Genomic DNA, 20,670 nt, shown 5'->3' on the forward strand with positions numbered 1-20,670 from the left:
AGAAAATTAGGACTATCGAGTTTTGTTTTTTTAGCTGCAGATGATTTCAGGACAAAGCGAATAGTACTACTGAATGATCAAACTTCCCTCCCTAAATTGGTAAATCTCCTCTTCCAAATTAGGCACTGCTAGCATTTCTTCTAAGAAACACATTTCTGGGGACAGCCAAAAAGAGCTTTGAAATCTTTTAACCTTATTCCCGGCCCCTGCCTGCTTCTCTGAGATTCTCCCCTCACAGCCACACAGGTTTATTTCTTCTCTTTCTCCAACAGGCCAACCTTGTTGTTCCCTAGGAACTTTGTTATTGCTTGCTCATAGCAGGTGGCCAGTACATATCTGATAATGAATAAATAGGTTAAGATAAGCCAATTATGCCCCAGCAGAATCCCATAACTTGTCTGTCTGCTGTTTGAGCCACGTGTATTGGAGACTACATAAGTGATGGCTTGAAGATTTAACCTCAGATTTAATGCTTCTGATTCTTGCTTTGTTCATGCATGTGTGGACTGAAAAAAATGCACAACCTAAAAGTTGAGAATTATGTTTTATTCAGTGGACATACTGAGGAACTAAGCCTGGGAGGCGGCCTTTCAGATAGTTCTGAGGGACTGTTCTGAAGAGGTAAGGGAGTAGCCAGGATATACATGAATTTTTGCAACAAAAAACAGGTAGTCAGAACAGCAAAAGATTACTGTTAATTAAAGAAAAACCAGACATCTCAAGTTAATGAACTTACTACTTCTCTATGTATGGGAAGATGTAAGAGTCTGGGCTCATCGAAACCATTCCTTTGATGTGCTCCTTAACTATCTAGGCCGGTATCCTGTTTTTCTCCATCCTGAATCCCCTCAGGGTGCACAGTCAGGGAGGCTGTAGTGGCTGATGGCTTGATGGCTGCAACATCCTATTTTAACTGATATGGTACGCAACATTCTTCATCCGTACATGTATCTTCAAGGAACATGGTTTGCAACTATATCCACCACACAACCACATTTTGCTCCTGTAATTCAAGTGAAGTTGACCTTCTTGCACATTACCAGTTGCCTACAACTTCCATTCTTCACTTTCTTAATAATAAAACACTTTGCTGCAATATGTCCAGTGAAGAAATATACAATTTCATCTTCCCAAGCTTTCTTACAGTTACTGCAGGTAGTCATGTAACCTAGTTCTGGAAGCTGTATAGTGGAAGTCAGGTGAGGCTTCTGGAAAGCCGTCGCCTTCTTGATAAAAAGGTACAGACTTTGACTACCTGTCTCCCTGCCTGGAAGGTAGACATGATGCTGAAGGGGAAGTAGCTGTCCTGTGTAGCAGGTGCCATCAGTGCTCTGCCCATAATCCCTTGACACTCACCATTGCTATATTCATCACAGGCTTCCTACTGAAAGCTCCTGTAACTCTAGCAGAGGGCTTCTGCTGGCTACAGGATCATGCTTAGCCTGTGTGTATGTATGTGGCAGTCAGAAGTGACAGAGAGTTAGTGACCCTGGAAGCAGCCCTCAATGACAGATGGAAGTTGGTGCATAAACATCTGTGCTCCTTGGCCTTCAGGTGGGACAACTTTGAGGCATGAGCTACAGACACTGAGGGCAGATAGAGTGCCCTGAGGTCCCCACAGGGACTGAACCCCAGCTGCCCACAGCAATAACCCACTCCTTAATGCACCCTGTATTGGCTTTCTTTTCCATCTCACTTCCCTACTCTCCTACCCTCCTGGGTTCACCTTACAAATAAACTGCTTGCACATGAATTCTTGTCTCAGGGACTCCTGGGGGAACCGAATCTAAGACATCTTGCGACTCTGCAGATGAAGGCCACATGCTAAGGGCAGAAGGAATCTAGAAGTCCTTTGATGAAAAAGACTTGAATGGAGCCCCTGATGCCAAACTTGGGCCCCTGCATCAGCCTCAGACTGACTTTCTCTGGACTTCTTGTTATTTGAGAAAAATAAACCTCTTATTTGGGTAGGCCACCACAATCGGGTTTCCATGGCATGCAACCAAATGCAGTTGTAACTGGGAGAGATCTGGAGGAAGTTTTAGTTGAGTCCAAATGCAACCAGTCATCAGCTGGACATGGCTGCTAACAAAGCCAACACCATGGCTACGTGATTACCAGCCTCTCACACTACATTGCACGTTACAGCTTGCACAGTGTTCGCGTACATGTCACTACATTTAATGCTCACATTTTGTGAGGTAGGTGTTATCAACTCCACTTTACTTAAGTCCAGAGAGGCTGAGTTCCAACGTTACACGGCTAGTTGGTAGTCAGGATTCCAAGTCCAGTGATCTTTTGCCACAGGGAGACAGGGGTTGGTGTTCATTCTAAGGAGTTTGTGGCAATTAAGTAATGAGTTGCACCTCTACTTGTTCTCTTTGTCTGTCTCCTGAGATCCTGTGCTTTTCCATGCCTGCTTTCACTCCCATGGGACTGCAGACATTTGCTTCTACCACTGCTATTCCTCCCAATGCCACACCTCATCACAAACTTTACAAGCTAATCAGATTCCCTAAAACATGTGCTAAGTCTTCCTATCTCTAGGCTTTGCTCAAGCTCTGCCTTTCCTAGGAATACTTTACCTCAGAAGTGGGAAACTGCTGTATTTAGGCCTAGTGAGGATGGTCTGGTAACTGCATTCTCAGGGTAAACTGTGGGCAGGACACCCATCTCAGTATGGCTTATAGCACCAAAAACATATAGATGCTTAGTAAATATTTGTAAAATTCAAATGGGTAGCCATAGTAGAAACCAAATAGACTTCAAATTTTCTCCTGCTAAAAATCATTAACATCAAATTCCATGACACATAAAAATGAATGTATCTCTATAGAAGACTTCAGACAAATGAAATATACTCTATTGAACATTTAATACATTACATTCAAGTACTTTTTTTAAAAAAAGGACAAAATTATAATGTAAGTATTCATTAACATGGTAACCATTTAAACATCATCTGAACCATATTAAACAACTCATTTACTTTTATGAAATGTGTTGAGAACCTAGGAGTTTATGCACAAGGCTTAGCACTTTTAATATTGCTGGCCTAGGTGACAAAAGACTGTGTTCTCTTAATGGTGATTCAGGAAATCTGATATACTTTTGTTACCGTAGCTGGTGTGCGGAGGCCAGGCTAGCACCCATGACTGGCCGGGCCCTGGAAAACAAGCATTCACGCTCCCATGCTGCTCTGTGACACAGAATACAAAGTCTGATTTACACTGAAACTACATGCAGGGCATGGAGAGGACTGTGCCAAGGGATTCACTGTGGCTGGAGGACAAAAGGGAAGCTGGGTATTTCGACTTTAAAATATGTGGTAAGTGAGGTGAAGAAGCCGGGAGCCTTCTCACAACCATTCCAGGTCAGCAACTCTCAAGATATTTATATCAAGGTAGTTGGTAGGAAATATAAATGCTCACTGGGCCAGACTCAAGAACTAAACTATCAGAACAGATGCGACTTTGAGGACAGGCTTATCAAACTGCCTATAAACTAGTTGCGGTATCAGCTCAAAAGATGCCTGTCTGTCTGATTTCAGCAGGTAAGGAATCTCTAAAAATGTTCACATGTCTATTTTTGGTAAATTTATTTCACAAAGCCACCATTTCATAAGGACAGTAAGGTTCACTAAATCACAATACAAGACGAAATTTGTAAATGAGATGACAGAACTATTTCAAGTACAGTTTGTTGAGTAAAGGCATTTTCACTAACCATAAAATTTAGCAAGACAGAAGGATAATTACACTACCACTATTGTCTAAAGACTGTTAGACTGGAATTTAAGTTCAAAAGGTTAGGGATTTTACAAAAAGATAACATGAGTATTAATAATATATGAAGAGTATTTGATTAGCTACAGAAAATGTTAGTGAGTATGGTTTTCTTCCTCTGAACAACTAGATTTAGAAAGTAATACCAGCTCCACTTAAATTTTGACCTACTTTAATTCCTTATCAGTGGCACCTTAACCTGGAATACTCAAAGTAATCCAGTTACTTTGGCCACCAAATTAAGTCACCATTACATTTCTAAAGTGATTTATCTAGGATACACTGGAGTAGCCTATACTTGTTATATAGTATTGTGCAAACTTATTTTTTTCCCAATATTTCTTGTATTTTTCCAAAGCCCCGTTTCTCAGGACTTTGATCATTAAATATGTCTACATTAAGGTCCCAAACGCCCATGTCTGTTATGAGAACATGTGGGGTAAATCCATTCTCTTTAATGTGACAAGCTACATTCTAAAAATGACCCCAAACCTGCTATATTGGGACAGGTTGCAAGGTGCTATCTAAAGATCTGAGGGACATTCAGGGGACAGACCTCAGACAAGGGATATTAAAATTTTTTACATTTTCAAGAGAAACATTCTGGGAAGGGAAAAAGTGTTCTACAATCTAGGGCATGTTCAAGAGCCCTTGCTCTCATAGCCAAATGTATGAAAACAGTGTTCTTTAAAGAAATACAGGTCTATGAGCCAAGACAAGCTTTGGCTAAATGACGGGTAGCTTTTGTTTGGCTCTGGAAGTTTCCATGGAAACAGCCTGAGAGACAGAAAAGGCAGCATTATCATTATCTGTAATGCCATCTGATAAAACTGCACATCGATTCATTCATGCTATCCAGAGCAGATGTATTACTTCTGATAAGCCTTCACAAAGGAGAAAGGAGTTCTATCTGGTCACACTTCGAATTTCCTGCCTTCCTCCATTTGAAACCTTAAATTAAAATCCTGATAAAAACATTTCCCTCAGGAACCTCTGTTCAAGTAATGCTTCAGTAATCAGAAGCCAAATGAAGAAACGTGAAGCACATGGAGCTCCACTGCCAAGTTCTTAAAATTATATGATGCCAAGCTTACTGCAGCTGAAGAAATTATTCTGAAGAGTATGTACAATTCCATTATGTCAGATTTCAGCCAGGCAAGAAATACTGTCCTAAGTGTTTATTATACACAGTTGAATCAGGTGGCATCCCTCATAATTTTTCTCCCTCTTTATGTCTAGATCATCTGTATGTGTGTATATATATCCATCTGTATTAGTATCTATATATTTAATATAGTAACACACACCACACACCATTATCTAATCTTATTTCAGGTTAGTGCTTCTCGGAAAGACCACAAAAGCAGCCCTAGCTAAAAATTCTACACCTGAAGTACACAAAAATAAAAACCTCAATAATAAAATATAAACAAGATGAACAAGATAAGGAGGCATGCAACCTTTAGCACCATATTTAAGACCACAGAGGACAAGAGCGTTGTTGACAGAGGTCTAAAGAGGAATTCAACTGTGGGTTTTCTCCTGGAATGGGATCCCAAACACAGAACTATCTCATAGAGTCCAGTACTTTTAAACAGGGAAAGCCTGAGAAATTCTATGAACAGAAACGTCAAAATCCGTTAATTTACCAGACACAGATGATTTGACATTGTTTCTTATTCTAAAAACAATGAAGACATTATTCTTTAGGAACTAACTGTTCACTTTTGGAGAACAGTTGGGAAATCACTGCCAGCTCAATGAGCTAAATGATGTCTCAGTAAGTTAAGAAGACATAATACACTCCCACAAGTTCCAATTTACTCATGGAAAGTAGCTTACTAATGAGCAGTTAGCTCCCCGGTATCTGTATAACGATATAGACATGGGCTACACTGGAGATATTCAACCTAGCATATACAACTGTATGCTCCACCAGCAAGACATCTGAAAAACACCCACACCTCTATGCATAGCATTGGTGTGGGAATCCAAATCACAGAAAAAAGTTTCAGCTTGGTCCTTTACATAAAAAGGGACTCAAAGTCTAGGGAAGTGTTTATTCAGAAATGGGCTGAAGATCTTGGTTTAAAGGTGGCAGGTAAGAAGTTAGAGGGCCAGAAATGACTTTAGATATCATCCAGTGCAAATCCCTCATCTTGTTAGTGGGAAAACTGAGGCCTAAAGATAAGTGTCAGCCCTAACAATGGAAGAACCATGACCAGAAGAGAAGCCATGTAATTCTGGGTGTGGTACTTTCCCCATTACGCTGATGTTTCAGACCCCTTTAAATCTCAACATGTGTCATTTAATCAAGCTCACGGTAAATGACTGAGAAAGATCGGAGAGGGAAAACACTGAATTTTTAGAGAGATTTTGGTAACAATTCATGTTCTGATGTGCTTAATATTAGCAAGGGGAAAGTCCTACTTATCTTTTGGTAAAAATGTTATTTCCTGCATGAAACAGGTTTCTTTTCTGAGAGCCATTTTTGTAGGTACTGTGGTAGCTCACAGCTGGCAGCTTTCATATGCCCCATCTTTGTAGTTAGAGTTCAATTCAGCAGATCCTGTATCATCAGGCGGGCTGAAATGACTGCTGTCTTGAGAATCTGTATCAATACTTTTGGTCTCTGACTGAAGGTGGACAGAAACCTGAACTGCTATCTCCTGGCCTTGTTCACTCAGGGAACCATCATCCGAATCTCCTCCTGGTGAATTACTCCGGCCCATCTCTGGGTTAATGACAAAGATGCCATCTTGAGCATTCAAGGCAGGTCTCTCTTTAATTCTTTCTCCCATGTCATCAGGGTCATCCACTCGCACAGCCTCAAACATCTCCTCTACAAAGGCCCGACAGTTTAGAATAAGCGGTGGCAGGGGGACGCTTCTTGCCAGTTCTTCAATATAACGAGCAAACTCCATGGTTTTAAACTGTGTGACTTTGGCGAGCTCCAGAGTCTTGGCTGAGGTGATGATGGGGATGCGTTTTGCGATCTCAAAGGCCTTCTGAAGTTTCTCTGCCCCTTCAGTTCGGAAGAATTCATTGATGGCTTTCTCGGTTTTACGAAGATGGCTGCTCATCATGCATAGCCGTGTGACATTCAAGATGAGAGTGATTGTAAAGGCAATCAGGCAAACAACCATGTAGTAGACACTCATGTCTCCCGAGGTGAAGATAACACGCAGGGTGACCGAGTAGGAGGCACGGATTGGAGAGGTGATAGAACATGTATAGAGCCCACGGTCAGCAAAGGCTACGTTGGTGATATTCAGGAAGTTATCAGAAACCAACCATTTTCCACCTGATAACCCAACAGAAATAAAAAATTACAACATAAAGAATACTATTACTAAATATGCCAACTGCCTTATCAATATTCCACCTCTTCACGAGAGTACTTTAAATCAACTCTTCTATTAGGTTCTGCTATTTCCTTAAAAGATGTAAGAAAGGGCAGACTTTTTATGTTCAGAGTCAGAATTTAAACAGCCTGGAACTTAAAAAAGGGAATCAAGATCTTCCTGACACTAATGATTATCATAACTACCTTTTCACTGCTAGATGTAAGAAGCCTTTCAGGGAGACAGGTGTGTCGACATAATGCTAAATGACTAAACTTAAAAAGAAATATTTATATGTGTGTGTGTGTCTATATCACAGTCTCTACCTAGACTTTCTCATAAACTAGAAGGATGTGCCTCGGAAATATAAAACAATGGTTATTTATAATGGGTTATGAGTAATTTTTACTTCCTTTTAAACTGTTTACTTTGAATAATGAACTTATTTATTTAAGACAAAAACTATTTTTAAAAAACCCTACCAACTTAATGCATTTGTTCAATTACTAACTGGCTAATCTGGCATGCCTTGCACATGTTAATTTGTCTTGTTAGAAAGGTTGGTTGATGATAATATCTTGTTTTTCTGGCAAGAGTAAATGAAGCACAAGCCAAAAGATATGTTTCACAAGTGAGGCTAAGTGACCAGCTTGGGAGAGAGAAAAAAGTTGCCCTTAAGATGCCTAGGCTTGTTTTCAACCTAAAACATGCTGCCTCTCTTCCATACATGAAGGTATCTTCATTCAGGGAACGCGTATACAAAAGCACATGAGTATGAAAAACAAAGCACACTGACCACCCACCGTGATTCAACATCCTTTAATAACTTGGAAAAAAAACAACAACTTGGCTCTGCCTGCACAATTCTCACCTTTGTGGTAAGTTCTCAGTGTACTCTGTGCTTTAACTATGAAAGCCATTCAAAGATGGGATAGATGGGCTAATGTGCGGTGTAGGTATGAGTCCCAATGCCTAGAGGTGGTGTCCCAGAGGAGGCTGGGTGACTGCTTGTTAAGCACCATTTCAATGTCTATTCTTCCAGATCTCTTTCATCCCTGAGATTCTATGGTTTGGGATTATTTGGGCGGCACATCAATTAGTAAGTACTGTGGATTGTGCCCATTCTTTTTTTTTTTTTTTTTTTTTTGGCAGTACGTGGGCCTCTCACTGTCGTGGCCTCTCCTGTTGCGGAGCACAGGCTCTGGACGCGCAGGCTCAGCGGCCATGGCTCACGGGCCCAGCTGCTCTGTGGCATGTGGGATCCTCCCAGACCAGGGCACAAACCCGTGTCCCCTGCATCAGCAGGCGGACTCTCAACCACTGCGCCACCAGGGAAGCCCTGTGCCCATTCTTATCATCATCAAAATTTATCTAAATTCTATAGTTATATTTTTACTAAAGTAAAAAGAGGAAAACGTAGCTATGAATATAGTCATTATTTTATAAACTTCTGTTCTATAAACTTGGAGCTATGAAAAGGATACCCTGTAAATCCATGGTATGATGAACTACATAGACTCCATTCATCAACCACTATAACCACAATCTAAACTCTCTAGCTCACTTGCTGATAATAGCTCAAGATTTATGAACCTTATACTAGACTAATATGCTCTTTAAACTCTTCTCACTTGAGATTCATAAAATTTAATTGTCCAGAGCTGCTGCTGAAAGCATCAATGACAGATGTTAGTGGTTTTCAAAGTAAGGGCAAAATAGGAAAATAAAACTGCCATTCCACTTGGCTGGTCTCATCCTAACCTAAGTTTTGTCTATACAGTCAGTCTGTAATAATCACATTGATTAATTCACACCTTAGATGGGTTTGTTAGGACCCTAGAGCCAAACGAGATAAGAGTCTAGTTCAGTGGATCCAAACAGGGAACCCCAAATCATGTTCAAAATACTTGTTCTGGGTGCCACTCTAGAGATTCTGATTTAATAGGTCTATATTCTTAAGAAGCTGTGTTCTTTCTAACATTCAAAATCTTCAATCCCTTGGCGGCCAGTTACTCAGTTTGTAGAAGGTTAAAATGTTTAGTGTATACTTTAGAAGGAAGCACCATCTGTCTCCTTTTCTGTTTTCCACTCTAATACGAATAGCCAAATATCCTTATATTCCAAGAGATTAGACTATCTTTCTAGCAAAAAATATAAAGGGGCCTTTTCTGAAAAGTGTAGCTTGTGAGGATCCCAGAATTTAATCTTTATCCCATTGATATTTCATGGAGATTTCTTCCTAAGGTGTTTTAACACAAGTAGGCTTAAAAAAAAAATCTTTCTAACAGAACACTAATTAAAGGAAACTATTCTGATTAAGATGTATTTATGGGTTAATAAACAGCATAATCAAATAAAAACCTGTCAAAAAAGTAGACCTTGGTCACATTATTATGATGTTTGTGTGATTTTTTAAGACTGACAGACAAAAAAAATACAAGAGAAACTCTCCTGTTCTCAAGTAAATTAAGGTATAGAATAGAAAGGGGCTTACAGAGTTCCTCCTCGGTGCCCTTCTGACTCTGAGGGACTTAAAAGTTTTATGCACAGATCTTTATAACTATTTTAAAAAACATCCTGGATTTCCTCCAACATTTTTAGTAACTCATTTTGAGCAAAATATTTTTATTTATGACTCTAAGTCTAACCCAAATCCTTCTTGCTGTATTCACACAGGGCCAGCACACTGTACTAACTCACATTACAGTCTAGGTGAATGGTGCCCCTGGAGTTGTGCAGCACGTAGCCTGCACAGCTGTACGCAGCAACCCTGATGGAGTCTACCTTGAATAAAGAAGGAAACCAGCTCACCAAGAGGAGAGAAAATAGCTCACCATCATTATGTGAACACCTTTTAATTTATAACTATTCTCTATTTATTTTCTTCTGGTTAACTAATTACCATTATTTTGCTTTTTCTGATAGGTATAATACTCCAGGCCTTCCAAAGTTTTAACTATTTACTGTAGTACCTCCTCTTAGAGATTTCTTGTTGAATAATGCCTTAAAACCAAGAAGAAAGAAGTAATAGGAAATGAGTAACCTTGATTAATTATACTCTGGCATAGTTACCTCTGCCTCTGTTATCCAGCTGCTGTCCTTTTGAGTTGTACCAATAGACACCTTCACCTTCATAGTGGTCGACTGTGAGAAGACACTCAATTGAAACACTAGTTCCCTCTCTGGCTATGATGACATCATCACCTGAGTGGGAATCTGCTGAGAGTTCAAAACTTGGGAGAAATGATGCATTGGAAGAACTATGATTTGCTCCCAGCGGGGTCATTTGGTTGAAGCCTACATCTTCCAAAGCAAAAGCAGCTGGCACAGTAACACTCACCACTAAAGTGAATAAACAACAATGTGGCTTCATGGGAAAATGGGAGAAAATCTTGTTTAGAGTTGGAGAACTGAAAAGCTTCTATAACAAGAGCACGGTGGGTCATTGATTGCTTGGTATTGGAGTTTTCAAAAAAAGTGGTAGATCCAGGTAGGTTTTGAAGTCTTCAAGATTAAAAGAGATGAGTGGAGACCAACCTAAAAGAAAGCCAGATATAAAGTTTAACCAAGAAAGACTCATAATGGGGTGAAACTCTATGGCCTAAAAATAAACAGATGTGAAACTGATTAGAATAATTGGCATCAACATTAGGGAGTGAAATAGAACACCACCTAAAAATCCCAACAGAATCGGTAGAAAGAGCACTGAATTGGGAAACGGCAGACCTAGATTCTGGTACTAGCTTTGCTACTAACTAGCTGTAGGTCCTTGGCAAGTAGCTGGGCTTGTTCTCTCGTGTGTCAAATGAGGGACTGGATGAGACAATCCCTAAGGGCCCTTCTAGTTCTGAAATGCTGTGATTCTATTTCACTCTGACAAACTCCAAGCAACAGGGAGCCAATGAAGGTTAAAATATTTAGCTTAATGATCTTTTATTCCAACCTGCACCATTACTAAATGCTGTTATATCAATAATTTAAATCAACTGGTACATTATAATCATAACCATGGAGCTCAAAATTTGAGTAATTCAAGTACACAGACATATAAGGTATAAATAATACAGGGCTACCTGAAGTAGTTTTTTTGTTTTAACATTAGAAAGAAAACTGCACTACTACATGTACATAAATAGTTACTGACTTCTGAGGCTACAGAACCTCCCTCTTGGGCAAGAATGTAAGACAAAAGAATTTTCCTTTAATAATTTCTTCAATATCAAGAAACAAAATTCAGTATATTTAAGTTTGTAAGAATACCAGATTTCTAGCTCAAAGTCTATAAAATTATCTAAGGGAGGAACTGACACTTTAAATGTCTAGTTGGTAGAAATACAGATGTAAACTACAGGGAAAGATTGTCAGACACATTTAAAAGAAGAGTAAAATATCATAAATAAAAGCAAAATGATATCCCAGTCTAAGAATCTGTGTGATTATGATGAACTTCCTGGTAATTTAATTCCTCTTTTAAAATCAGACTCTTTAAAAAAATTTATTTATTTTATTTATTTATTTTTGGCTGTGTTGGGTCTTTGTTGCTGCACACGGGCTTTCTCTAGTTGCGGTGAGCGGGAGCTACTCTCTGTTGCGGTGCATGGGCTTCAGTAGTTGTGGCATGTGGGCTCAGCAGTTGTGTCTCGTGGGCTCCAGAGCGCAGTCTCAGTAGTTGTGGCGCACAGGCTTAGTTGCTCTGCGGCATGTGGGATCTCCCCAGACCAGGGCTCGAACCTACGTCCCCTACATTGGCAGGCGGATTCTTAACCACTGTGCCACCAGGGAAGCCCCTAAAATCACTGACTCTTAAAGAAATATTTCAAATTCTATTTCTATAAAACATGGGATGAAACACCTAGCTTTATTTCTTATAAGGGCCCAAAATAATTAGTTTTGGAAATGACATTTACTCCCCTGTATACTCACGTGAAAGCTGCTTGATTATACAACATAAAAATCAACGGGGGGCTTCCCTGGTGGCGCAGTGGTTGAGAGTCTGCCTGCAGATGCGGGGGACGTGGGTTTGTGCCCCAGTCCAGGAAGATCCCACATGCCGCGGAGCGGCTGGGCCCGTGAGCCACGGCCGCTGAGTCTGCGCGTCCGGAGCCTGTGCTCCGAAACGGGAGAGGCCACAACAGTGAGAGGCCCGCGTACCGCAAAAAAAAAAAAAAAAAAAAAAAAAAAAAAAAAAAAAATCAACTGATCATTGTATTTTGCCATTAAACTACTCAAAGTCTAAATTACATTAAGTTGTAAATATTATTTAATCTTCATTAGACCTTGAAAGGATGGTTGGATGATGACAATAATTTTCTCTTTCAAATTTAAGTATGGACTATTTAGAGTAAAACAAAGAACTTCAGAGTTTGCTATACATAAATAGATAAACACATGTGCTTGTTTCCATTTCTTTCCAAAACCCCACTAAAATGACACTAAAGGAAACAAAGCACTTAGGCATTGGAGGGGGTAATAGAAGTGATATGATCTAACCTCTTCACTGTGACGTGCTCTTTAACAGCATACTATAAGTTAGCAGGAGAATCCTGGTCTCTATTAGGAGGGAGTGGAGGGTGGAAACAATAGAAATAACATTTATTAAATGACTGAAGTAAGCCACGTACTGTGCTAGGGCTTGATATATGTAAGCTCCCAACTTTTTCACTACAATTGGCAGATGTGATTTTTGTCCTTTATTCTAGACTCGTGGTTCTCAACAGTGACAGGAAATGAGTGAGCTGAAAAAGCGCTCCAAGTTTTCCCCAGGACTTCCATAACGAGTACCTGTGGCTTCATCCAAGTTGGCATTTCCCAAATTTCATTCATTTCTTCTACCGTTATGATTTTTTTTTTGCTATATCCATGAACCAAATTATTATTATTTATGTTTTTCTTTAAAAACTCATTTTTCTTTCATACATTTATGTTAAAAGCAAAGTCTGTATCACATCTGTAGATAAAAGTAACTGTACACATAAGCACAATGCAAACAAAGTCATGTTATTAACTTCTAGAGGCACTGCCATCTGTTGAAGGCTCTGAGCTGGAGGCCTGTTCTCTTTGTGGAGAAAACAAAAACAAAACAAAACAGCTCTTTCCTGGCTGGAACCATGGAGAGTGCAGAAGAGAAGAAAAAGAAGGTTCCTGCTGTGCCAGAAACCCTTAAGAAAAAGTGAAAGAATTTCACAGAGCTTAAGATCTGAGGAAGAAATTTCCCCAAAAGATGCTTCGAAAGGCAAGGAGGAAGCTTATCTATGAAAAAGCTAAGCACTATCACAGGGAATACCGGCAGATGTACAGAACTGAAATTCGAATGGCTGGGATGGCCAGAAAAGCTGGCAACTTCCACGTACCCGCGGAACCCAAATTGGCATTTGTCATCAGGATCAGAGGTATCAATGGTGTGAGCCCAAAGGTTCGAAAGGTGTTGCAGCTTCTTCGCCTCTGTCAGATTTTCAATGGCACCTTTGTGAAGCACGACAAGGCTTCAATTAACATGCTGCGAACTGTGGTTTACCTGAAGTCAGCAAATGAACTGATCTACAAGCGTGGTTATGGCAAAATCAACAAGAAGCAAATTGCCCTGACGGATAACGTGTTGATTGCTCGATCTCTTGGCAAATACGGTATTATCTGCATGGAGGATCTGATTCATGAGATCTATACTGTTGGAAAACGTTTCAAAGAAGCAAACAACTTCCTGTGGCCCTTCAAATTGTCTTCTCCACGAGGTGGAATGAAGAAAAAGACCACCCATTTTGTGGAAGGTGGAGATGCTGGCAATAGGGAAGACCAGATCAACAGGCTTATTAGAAGGATGAATTAAGGTATCTACCACGATTATTTTTGTAATCTGGTCAGTTAATAAACAGTGACTGATTTCAAACTGAAAAAAACAAAACAAACCTCCCAGAACTCCACTTTACTCTAATACCACCTCATTTCTTATTCTGCCATTCCTTTGCTCCCCACCGCTTCCTACTCCAGAGTTTAGAACCTACTATTTTAGACCAGAGGTATACATTTTAATCTATTCAACTGTGTCTACTGAGCACCTACTTTGTGCCAACCTACTCTACCACAGACACTGTCTCTGCCTTCATGGAGCTCAGTCGGGTAGAGGACATAGACACTAAGTACATACAAAACACACTAAATGCTACCCAAGGGAAAGTACAGGATGCTACAGGAGCACCCAACATGGAGAGCTAACCATGTCGCAGAAAGCCTCCCTGAGAAAGTAAGGTGTGCAATAGGACCTGAGGATAAATGGGAATCGAGAACGCAAGAGAGCCATCTAGGTAAAGGGACAGGGGGCAGGGAAAAAGCAGAGGGGTCACCAGTTAGAAGGTGTTCAGGAAAAAGAGCTACAAGTTGTGGCCAGAGAGTAATGGGTGATTCCTGATTCTGGAGGGGAGCAGTTTTGACCAACAGCAAAACTGGAGGTAGACTTTGGGAACTGGAGTGGCAGGTTGAAGTGAGTGAAAGAGATAATTGTCCAAGGTGAAGCAGTCAAAGAACTGAGAGGCTCAAAAGTGGGGTACATCATGTAAGGGGTGCTGATGTCCCCCCAGGATCAAGGCAGCTAAGGTAGAAGACACTGGAAATAGAAGAAATGGACTCACTCTCCCTGCTCTGAGATCAGGAGCTTCAGGGGAATGAAGAGCCTCCACGTGACAGCCTCCACGTGACAGGGCTGTGGGGCAATAGTGTCCTGGCATGTTACTGCTGTGTGGAATCCCTTCTTCATGCAGCTTCCCTGAGCCTCCTCTCAAGGCCTGGCTCTTCCGCCCACATGGATCCAGAGTATACCTGGATGCAGGATGGCTATTCCCTGACCCCTGTAGCCCTCACCATTACACTACTCACCTGGGGGTGGTATATGCTGCTCTGTACTACCAGGCAGTCTACACCATCTCACCTATGAGCCCTTTAAGCACAGGGACTGTATTTTTTTGATGCTGTTTCGTAACTCGCACATGTTCAATAAATACTTACTGATAGAGAATAGTTTGAATATAATCAAGTATGTTATGGATCTTTGTAAATTGAAGAATGTTATACGACAGGGATCATAATTATTCAGGCCCACATGCATTTACTAGCACTTGTTATATTCTCTGAGACAAAAAGAACCAATGTTGTAATCTCGAAAGATCATGAAGGCATAATGCCTAAATGCATTCCTTGAACCAACCACTAACTCTCAAAGTCTTCATTTACCATCTAGTCCTAGGAGATAATGGTGGGAATAAAAGGTTACCAAGTCCAGAGTTTCCAAACCAGGCTGAATATCACAATCACCTAGAGAACTTGTTAAAAATATAGATTACTGGGTTCCACCCCAGACCTACTGACCTGGTGAATAAGAACCTCTGGGTTTGGACCTTGGAATTCATGGTTTTTAATTAGCTCCCTGGGTGATTCTGAGGCAGAGGGTCCATGGACTAGCAACCACTAATATACTTCCTCATTTCCTCTACAACAGCCCTGCTCCAGACTGTCTGAACACTTCCAATACGAGAGAACTATTACTCACATTACATTCTGGATTGTTTACCCTGGAACATCATACTTGCTGGCCTCTGATAAAGGCAGGGTAGCAGAGAAGTTCAGAGTACCCACTCTGGAACCAGGTTTCCTGGGCTCGAATCCTGGCTCTGACTCTAACCAGCCTTACGACTTTTGTTAATGATTTAATCTCTCTGTACCTCAGTCCCCCCATCTTTAAAACAGGGAAAATAATAGCATCTATGTTCACAGGACTATTGCAAGGTCTGAATGAGACAGTATATAAAAAACACACAGTCTGGTAATAGTAATCACTGAATAAGCGCTAGATATTATTATTGTTGATTGGCCTTTCAGGTGCTAAAATCTACACTTTACAGCAAAGCCATTATTTAAGATAAATAAAACACTTTTACTTGGAATACCATGCAACCATTTAAAAATCATGGAGGGGGGAGGGGAAACACCACTTGGTAATTTCAGTCTTTAAATTTCACACTACTCTTTTTCTCATTGCAAATAAATATTTTACAATGATATGGATCAAACAGGAATTGTAAACTGACCTCGGAGCCCAACCATTACATTACATTGTTTTTAATGTGCCCTGAGCTTGTGGTAGAGAGCTTTTGTTGTGATCTACCTAGCCTGTGTTTCCCTTTTTGGAGCCCTGCCTTCTTGGGCCCAGGAGGAAGTCAACCCACTGGCTAAGAAGAATCTTGTTCTTGGAATTTGGATTGAGACACTGTGGGTTAGGGCCATCTGAGGAAGAGAAGCATTATAGGGAGCTGAGGCAATCAGGTTAGAGAAAGGACAACAGGGGTGGAGAAGGGAAAGAGAGAGGAGACAGGAGATAGGGGCTGCTGGTGGTGGGAAGAGCTGCAGAGGGGAAGAGAAAGAGGGACTCACACATGCTGCTCCGGCTCCTGACAGAATTCTACTTCCTGGCTTCAATATGACTTTTTCTTTTTTTTGAGAAATAAATATCTTGGAGATATGGGGATATATGTATATGTATAGTTGATTCATTTTGTTATACAGAAGAAACTAACACACTATTGTAAAGCAATTATACTCCAATAACGATGTTAAAAAAAGAAATAAACATTTTATCTAATCTTATTCAAAATTAAAACCACAAAAATGAAGGCTGACTGTGCAAACAATGAAGGAAATGGAGAAACGGTCAGGCGGGAGAAAATAGACTGAGTTCAGCAAAACCTGGAAGGCAGGGGCAGAGACAGCTAACTATATACAAGAGAAGTACTGAAGAGAAGTGTAATTGTGCTATGAAAACAAAAGAGAAAGGAGGACTTCATGAATTTTAGAAATGCAACTCACTTAAAAGTTTGGGGCTTTGCATAATATCATGCCTGCTATTCTCAATGGAGCAGCTGACATTTGGAGGCTAAGAAGAAAGAGTTCAAAAAGGAAAATCAAAGTGCCACCTTCCTGTAAACAGTTAAAAAGGGCTATGCTATGCTTGTGGATGAAGTTACTTGGTAGAATGTTTTATTACCTTTCTTCAGCATGAATAGGATAACTGAAAAGTGTGATATTTAAGTTTAATCTAACTCCTTTTTCATCTTTCAGATACAGTAAAATGTTAGCTTTTCTAGGATCATGAATAATCAGAAATGTAGATGATTTTACCCTCCAGAATCATTCTGGATATTGGCTATATCATTAAAAAAGAAAAAGAAAGAAAGAAAAGAAAAGCGCCTAAGCTATCATCCCTAACAGATTGCCTTGTTGCTGTTCCTGCCAAATTCTGAGAGAAGAAATATTTTCATTCTCTTCCAATTCTCAACAGAAGTAAATAAGGAAGTAATGTGGCTACCTTCCATTCTTGTGGCTCAATATTAAGTTGGCTGAGGAAACAGCTGTTTGCAGAAATAGTTCTGGGATAATTCAAAGGAAGGAAAAACACTGATGTCCAGATGGTATTGGTTTTTGCTCCAAGTATACTGGGATATTAACGGTTCATTCTCCACAGTTAACTGCATTCTAGCCTGTATTTACAGCTTATCCACTCTCCTCAGCCTGCACTGTTACACTTGAAAAATGGAGAAGCTCCCTACACGAGGCACACAAATGGTCAGAGTGGCATTCTGACTTGGCAAAGGGGAGAACAAGGAAATGAAGAGCAGACTGTTACCACTCCTCTATCCTTTCAGAGAACAAATGTAAAGCTGTTGTGCTTATACTCGACCACTATAGATAACATAAAAAGGTTAGTAATACGCAAACAGAAATCATCATTTTAAGGGCCATTTTCCAAAAAGTTTCTGAATAGCCCTTATGCTCCCAACAGTATCTTAGAGCCATCACACACCTCATCACTGGCCTTTGGGCACTTGGCTCAAATGTCAGCATATTTTCTGGCACACTGAGGAACACCTTCTGTATTTGCTGAAGCTGTGCTTCAAACCATGGTTATTTGTTATGCCCTTGACTTTGATCATTTTTGCCATAAGCATTTGCTTATGAAGCTACACAAAGACATTGATATGACAAGCTTAGACTTATGATCTCCTTGCCCATTTTTTTCTCTATAGTCTGAACCTCACCCTGCCCCCCCTACCCTCCCAGTATCTCAAACTCAGTATAACTAAAAAAGAACTCCTCACTCTCACGCTCAGATCTACCTGTCCAGTATATACATAGTTTGAATAATAGCCACACAATACAATTCTTCCGGTTTTGCAAGATCAAAGTTACAGTATCATCATGGCTATGTGGTCAGGACCATGGACTCTGGCGTTAGAGTGCCTGATGTGGGACTTCCCTGGTGGTGCAGTGGTTAAGAATCCTCCTGCCAATGCAGGGGACACCAGTTCGAGCCCTGGTCCGGGAGGATCTCACGTGCCTCGGAGCAACTAAGCCCGTGCACCATAACTACTGAGCACTCCAGAGCACTACTGAGCACTCCAGAGCCTGCGAGCCACAACTACTGAAGCCTGCGCGCCTAGAGCCTGTGCTCCGCAACAAGAGAAGCCACCACAATGAGAAGCCCGCGCACTGCAACGAAGAGTAGCCCCGCTAACTGCAACTACAGAAAGCCTGCGCGCAGCAACGAAGACCCCACACAGCCAAAAATAAATAAATAAAATAAATTTATTTTAAAAAATAAAAATGCAGATTTCCTGGGCATCTGCATCTTTGCTGTGCATGTAGTTTTAATGACTTACAAATCAAGCCCATGTATCTTTTGATTTTCAAAACCTTACTGTAAATCAGCAATTCTCAAAGTGTGGTGCAGGGGCCTCTGGGGGTCCCTGAGACTTTTTCAAAATGATTTTCGTATTAATACTAGAAAATTATTTGCTCTTTTCACTCTCATTCTCACACAATATGGTGCAGTTTTCCAGAGGCTACATAATGAATGCTATCACAAGAGAGTGAATGCAGAAGGAGATATGAGAATCTAGTTGTCTTTCTATTAAGCCAGATACTAAAAAAATAAAACTTGTAACAATATAAAACAATGTCATTCTTTTCAATAATTTTTTTTGGAAAATATTCTTCATAGAAATGCTATTTATGTTAACATGTAATGAATGTATCATTTTAAATAAATTAACAATTTTTGAAAAGCTGTTTTGATCTATAAAATGGCATACTGAGGAACTCTGGGAGAGGGAGGGTGTCAGGGAGTGCTGAGTGAGGGTGGGTATGAGGGAACTCTGGGCGAGGGAAGGGGTGAGGGGAAAAATGGCATATTGATAGATATAAGCACACAAACAAAAACTCTGACGTTCTCAATAAGTTTTAAAAGTGTCAAGGGATACTAAGACCAAAAAGTTTGAACACTTTCTATTATAATTATTATCAGCAGTATTTTAAGGATAAGACAGTTAAGTGGCTTACCAAGATTCTATTCTTAAACCTCCAATTTTATGCATTTCCATTACAACAGAAAATCAGAGGAAAACACCTATTTTATACTTAAAGTGTTCTTGTTTTTTTGGGAATAGGCGTTTTTAACATGCTCCCAGGTGATACTGATGCCCCTAAATTTAGAGAAGCACCATCAAAGCAAAGGAAACCATCTGAAGAGTTTTAGGAAGTGACAATTATTATGTATAGACATTAAAATGATCATTCTGAAAGCATTAAATGGGGTTGGAAGACGTGGGTTCTTAAAAGGCCAGGTGCCTTCACCTCTCCGGAACTTAGTTTTTCACATCTCTACAGGGAGGGTGTCTCTAATGCTTTTCTGGCTGTCAGTTTGGGTTTCATGCATTCCACTGTCCAAGGGCAACTGAAGAGGTGCATCTTTCTGATGAAGGGTCAGGAGTAACCTAAAGTCATAGATCACAGCATGTCACTCTTGGGCACAGAAGCCTTCAGTGCTTTTCCATTGCTTTCCAAATAAAAGTCAAAATCCTTGTCCTGGTTCACAGGCCCTACAAGGGTTGGCCAGTTTAAGTCTCTGGACTCATCTTCCTCTTTTTGCTCCACGCACAGTAGCCTTTTTCCTCTTCCTTGTTCTGGCTCGGTTTGTTCCCACAATAAGGCGTTTGCACTTGTTATTCCTTCTGCTTCTAATACTCTTCACCAGATCTTCAAAAGGTTTACTCCCTCGCTTCGTTCCGTCACTTTATTCTGTTTAATTTTCTTTAAAGCACTCACTACCGTCTTAGATAATCGTGTTTGTTTGTTGACCTGTTTATAGTCGGTCTCCTCCGCCAGGCTGTCAACTACTTGTGAGCAAAGCCACAGTCGCTCGTAAACCAGTGTGTCCCAAACGCCCAGAGGAGCGCCTGGCAAGTATGTGGAGCTCCGTAAATACATGACTGCAGCCCAGGGCAGGCTTGCAAAGGGCAGCGGATACCCCACCCTCCTTCACGTCGTACCCCAACCCACCGCTCAAACCCACGCCTCGGCATCGCTAGTAACCCACCCCCACCCCACCCCAGCCCTCGACAACGACCGCGAACTAGCCCTCACTCACCAGACCCTGGCCGAGCTCCTTCCGGCTGGACCGGCTGCTTGACACGGAAGTTCTCTCAAGTAGGCAAGGCCTTCTC

General features: G+C 40.7%; 1 protein-coding gene and 1 pseudogene across 2 annotated transcripts; one reads left to right on the forward strand and one right to left on the reverse strand.

Moving 5' to 3' along the window:
- Positions 1-531: 531 nt before the first annotated feature.
- Positions 532-20,635, reverse strand: MFAP3 (microfibril associated protein 3). The gene is made up of 3 exons (XM_082622524.1): positions 20,595-20,635; positions 10,202-10,666; positions 532-7,089 (listed from the first exon to the last, which is right to left on the reverse strand). Exons 2-3 carry the CDS (start codon positions 10,500-10,502, stop codon positions 6,296-6,298), a joined length of 1,095 nt encoding a protein of 364 aa, XP_082478650.1. The 5' UTR covers positions 10,503-10,666; positions 20,595-20,635; the 3' UTR covers positions 532-6,295.
- LOC309805115 (large ribosomal subunit protein uL30-like) lies at positions 13,132-13,967 on the forward strand (annotated as a pseudogene). Its single transcript has one exon. The product of its transcript is annotated as a large ribosomal subunit protein uL30-like (transcript).
- Positions 20,636-20,670: the final 35 nt, after the last annotated feature.

This window comes from Mesoplodon mirus, assembly GCF_964341445.2.
Source record: "Mesoplodon mirus genome assembly, chromosome: 5".
Taxonomy (NCBI): domain Eukaryota; kingdom Metazoa; phylum Chordata; class Mammalia; order Artiodactyla; family Ziphiidae; genus Mesoplodon; species Mesoplodon mirus.

Coding starts and splice junctions, on each gene's coding strand:
- MFAP3 (XM_082622524.1), bottom strand. CDS start 10,502: ATGAAGCCACATTGTTGTTTATTCACTTTAGTGGTGAGTGTTACTGTG. Junction 7,090..10,201: donor GCTGGATAACAGAGGCAGAG/GTAACTATGCCA, acceptor TTGGGTTATCAG/GTGGAAAATGGTTGGTTTCT.